This window comes from Cupressus sempervirens, chromosome 4 (genome assembly GCF_028749045.1).
Source record: "Cupressus sempervirens isolate cs-2001-9-10 chromosome 4, ASM2874904v1, whole genome shotgun sequence".
NCBI lineage: Eukaryota > Viridiplantae > Streptophyta > Pinopsida > Cupressales > Cupressaceae > Cupressus > Cupressus sempervirens.
This window is the reverse complement of record NC_143121.1, coordinates 798,128,688-798,133,351: the sequence shown is the minus strand read 5'-3', so window position 1 is coordinate 798,133,351 and position 4,664 is coordinate 798,128,688. Positions and strand designations below refer to the sequence as shown.

The following is a 4,664-nucleotide window of genomic DNA, read 5'->3' as shown; positions in this document are numbered from 1 at the left end:
AATTTTGTTTAATGTGTACAAAGAATATTTTAGCAAGTTTATTGTGTTCTAAATGAAGTAATGCACATGTAGAGTGAGGCATATATTCCATTTATGTGACACCACAAACATTATTATAATTCAATCGCTGAGATCTGTAAATCCTGGCATTGGCGATCCATTAAGTTGGTTTTTAAGAATGAATTTTTGAAAGCAATGTAACGGAGACATTTGTCTTCTGTACTACCATAGCCAAATCTTTGGATTACTAATCAGATTTTTCATGGGTCACCTCCTAGACCTTTTGAAATCAAAGAATTCAATGCTAAATTGTCTCTCAGTAAGTCCAAATTGTGTTGAGTACAACTTTCCACTGTGGATATTCTTCATAGACGTGCCGGACCCTAAGACTGCTGTTGCAATGGTGAAGGAAAAATAAGATAAGTATTCTTTCACAAATACTTGGTACTTCTATTGTTATTATTGTAGTGAACATTATAAGAAATAAATATTCAGATTCATATAACATACAATTAAGATCTCAATCTGCATACCAAACTCTTCATCTTATAAACTGAATCATATAATGCAATCCATGCTCATTGCAGCTTGGATGGCAAGTAGCTTAGCTAGATTGTTGTCAGTTGCTATTATACTTTTAAACCTAGAGAATGTATTGGGACAAGAAGCCTATGCAGGGAACAAGTTGTTTGACTGCAATGATAACTCATCTGAAAGTTATGGCTATGTATGCAATGGAGCTGAAAGAAGTTGTACTACATATGCCCTGTTCCATGCCCAGGCACCTAATTATCTATCCCTTTTCAATATCAGCAGGCTCTTCAATGTGAGCCCAACTGAAATGGCCTCTTCAAACAATATATCCATGGAATCTGCTGAGTTACAGCAAATCCAGCCAGTTCTCATCCCTTTGCAGTGTGGTTGCACAGGGAATCATTCCCAAGCCAATGTCAGATATGAGCTATCACAGGGGGACACCTATTTTTCATTAACTAGGGTCTTTCAGGGTTTAACATCATGTCAGGCTCTTGTGAGGCAAAACACTAACCCTAGAGGAGTCCATTCCCTGAGTGTTGGAGAGAATGTATTGATTCCATTGAGATGTGCATGCCCAACTGCTGAGCAAATCAAGAGAGGATTCAACTACCTTGTGTCATATGCTGTGAATGAGGGGGATACATTGGATTCAATTGCTAAGGGTTTCAATACATCAAGGTATGATATAATATCTGCCAACACATTACAAGGTTCTGACCCTGTTGTCTTTTCCCATGTTTCTCTTCTGGTTCCATTGAAGAATAAGCCAGTTATTTACCCTACAATACAAATCCCGGAAGAACAGAGTTCACCATCCAGAGGGATTTCTAGTAGACATTCAAAGAAGAGAGTAAGATTAGAAGTGGGTACTTATGTGGGCATTGCTGCAGGAACAGTGGCTGTAACATCTGCCATTGTAGTATCATTTTTGCTGGTTAGAAGGAACCAATCCCTAAAGAAGATGCATGCATCACACAAAAATCCGGACTTCCCCAGAGTAGAAGATAAAGGTGATGGTGAGAGAAAATCAAATTCCAATAAGGTGATCTTAACCAACATGTTCACAGACCTCTCACTAACATTCTACACATTTGAGCAGCTGCAAAAAGCAACAGACAACTTCAATCCTGACTGCAGAATTGAAGGAGCTGTGTACTATGGTACCTGCAATGGTGTTCTTTTTGCTATCAAGAAAACCAAAGGAGACAACTCAAAGGAACTCAAAATCCTACACAATCTTCACCATGTCAATCTTATTGGGCTGTTAGGAGTTTGCATTGGGGATGATCATTCTTACATGATATTTGAGTATACTGAAAATGGGTCTCTCAGTGACTGGCTTCACGGGGGCCTAGCCATGAAAAACAAATTCATCTCCTCTTGTTCAAGGTTCCTCACATGGAACCAGAGGCTCCAAATATGTCTTGATGTAGCCAGGGGGCTACAGTACATTCATACATGCACACAACCATGTTATGTACACAAGGACATCAAATCCAGCAACATTCTTCTCAATGTAGATTTCAATGCCAAGATTGCGAACTTTGGCATGGCAAAATCTTCAGAAAACACTGATATCTTCACCAAACATATTTTCGGCACACATGGGTACATGGCCCCTGAGTACTTGTCTGATGGCCTTGTCACTCCAATGATGGATGTATATGCCTTTGGTGTTATATTGCTTGAAGTTCTATCAGGAAAAGCTGCTGTTAGCCAGAGGGGGGAAATAACTCTTTTGGCTGATAGCATAAGTCCTGTTTTAGAGGGTGATGATTCTGTTGAGCAATTGAGAGGTTGGATGGACAAATCTCTCCATGAAGTTTATTGCATAGACCAAGCTCTTGCATTGGCAAAACTTGCTCTATCATGTGTTGAGAAGGACCCTTCCATGAGACCTGCCATGGATGAAATCACCTTTAAACTTTCAAGATTGGTTAGCAAATCAAGAAATGAAGAGGATATAGACTTTCAAGATTAACAGAGAAATTAAGGGAAAAAATGAAATGATATCCGCTGTATCATGTTGAGAGAAAGGAATCTGTCTCTAAGTCAGCATCCCCTTAAAGGGAGATGTTAAGTAGATACTCTTGAAGATCTCTACTCTAGCTTTTCTTGTTGAATATCTCTCATTTGAGTTGTGTTTGTGCATGCTTGAGACAAAAACTTGTTTCTTTCTTAGGTGTGGATATTTTTTTAAGATGGGGTGGAACGATATTAAAGACATTCTTAATTGTTGTTTTTTTAATAGAATAGAAGATCGTTAATATTTAGCAGGTTAAAAATAGTTTATCGAATAATGAATCTTATTATTATAAAATTATTGTTTTTTTCTTTCTTATGTATTAAAATATAATGAACTTTAATGTATAAATTTGAAACTAGAATTTTTGAAGTCTATTTTTATAGAAAATTAAGAAAGAGCTCTAGATGACTTTTTATCATTTCACTTTGAGGTCTTTTGGATGATAAACCTTATGTACCATGGTTACTATTGATTAAATTCTTAACAATCTAATAGGAGATTTTGTACTTACACGTTGACATGTATGACACATAATTTCATATTTATGCTAGCTTAACTCTCATTTTCATCTTCTTAGATGTGATCATTTTAGTTTTGTTTAAATACATATGAATAGCTTAGATTTACTCTTTGCTATAAGATTACAATTGTACTTCTTTTTTTGTGTGTTTTAGTATGTATGTAGATAAAAAATAATAGATATGTTATATTTGATATTGTTTATACAACACGACAATGCTTAAATTGATAGTTAATTTGAATATTTGTAATAACACTATAATTGTTCCTTCACATATTTTTCATTTAGAGAATTGAACATGGATCAAAACAAAATCGATTAAGCATTAGACCATAAGATTTGAAATTTTAGAGGAGGAAAAGTATTAATGGGAAATATAGAGGGATGATTTGAAATAAACTCACCATGGTAAGGATTAAGGTCCACATTTAGATTTAACTATTAGAAATAGGCAACCACTTACACTTGGGGTAAACAATTAGGTTCTCAACAAAAGGGCTTTGATAAGGGATATGGCTATGTTGTTTCAACTAGCCAATGAATGTGTATGCTTTTATTAGCTTTTATTATATGAACACCCCCCCCCACCCGCCGCCCCCACCCCACCCCCCCCGCTCTCTGAAGGGATAAGAACAACTATATCGTTATGTACTGCTTTCCAAGACTTCCTCCTTGCTAAGGAAAACTAAAAAGGTTTTCCTAATTGACTTCTAGATAGTAGTGTATTGTACGTTACATAGTGAGACGTAGGACTAGATAATAGAACCATCAAATATATAGATCAATTAAACATTCATTATTTCTTGTCTAGATAGTTAGAGATATAGAAGGGTAAGTGGTATCATATGACCAATGGATATCATGTTCTAGCATGAGAAAAAAGATATACAAGAACCTATATAGCTTGGCTAAGACAACCAATGGGAAGGAGATACCCTAAATGAAGAGGGAAAAAAAATTCAATATTAATTGATAAATTTTTTAAAAAGAAGGGAAATAAAGTTCCTAAAGGAGATATGTGGTAGATATACTTTAGAATCTATCTAAAGATTATCTTGTATCCTATATTTTATTTGAGTTGTGTTACATGCATGCTTATACAAAAAAATAAAAATCTACCTATGGATATATTTTTTTACGAGAGGGAATGATATCAAGTCCACCTCTTAATGGATAGGTTTTTGCTAGAATAGAAGATATTTAATGTTTGCTAGGTTAAAGATGCTCTATGAATTGATGGATATTTTCATTACAATTTTTTTTTTCTTATCATAACATTTATTTAAATTGTTTTATTAGTATTGTATGCTAAAAATATATATATATACATATACATACACATGTATACATATATATATATATATATATATATATATACATATACATACACACACATATATATATATATATATATATATATACATATGTATACATAGATATACATATATACATATGTATACATATGTATATATTAGTATAAAAGTAAGATATTTAGAGGCTCATTTTCTAAGTTTAAGATTTGGAGCTCTACATTACTATGATCATTTTTTATGCTGAGGTATCTGTTAGATGAGAACTCTT

General features: G+C 34.2%; 1 protein-coding gene across 1 annotated transcript; it reads left to right on the top strand.

Annotated features, from left to right (window-relative positions):
• Positions 1-592: 592 nt before the first annotated feature.
• On the top strand, positions 593-2,518 carry LOC149563796 (protein LYK5-like). Its single transcript, XM_089828246.1, has one exon. The coding sequence runs from the start codon at positions 593-595 to the stop codon at positions 2,516-2,518; it is 1,926 nt and encodes a 641-aa protein (XP_089684372.1).
• The last annotated feature ends 2,146 nt before the right edge of the window (positions 2,519-4,664 follow it).

Excerpts from the sequence above, each read along its gene's own strand:
- LOC149563796 (XM_089828246.1), top strand. The coding sequence starts at position 593 with ATGGCAAGTAGCTTAGCTAGATTGTTGTCAGTTGCTATTATACTTTTA.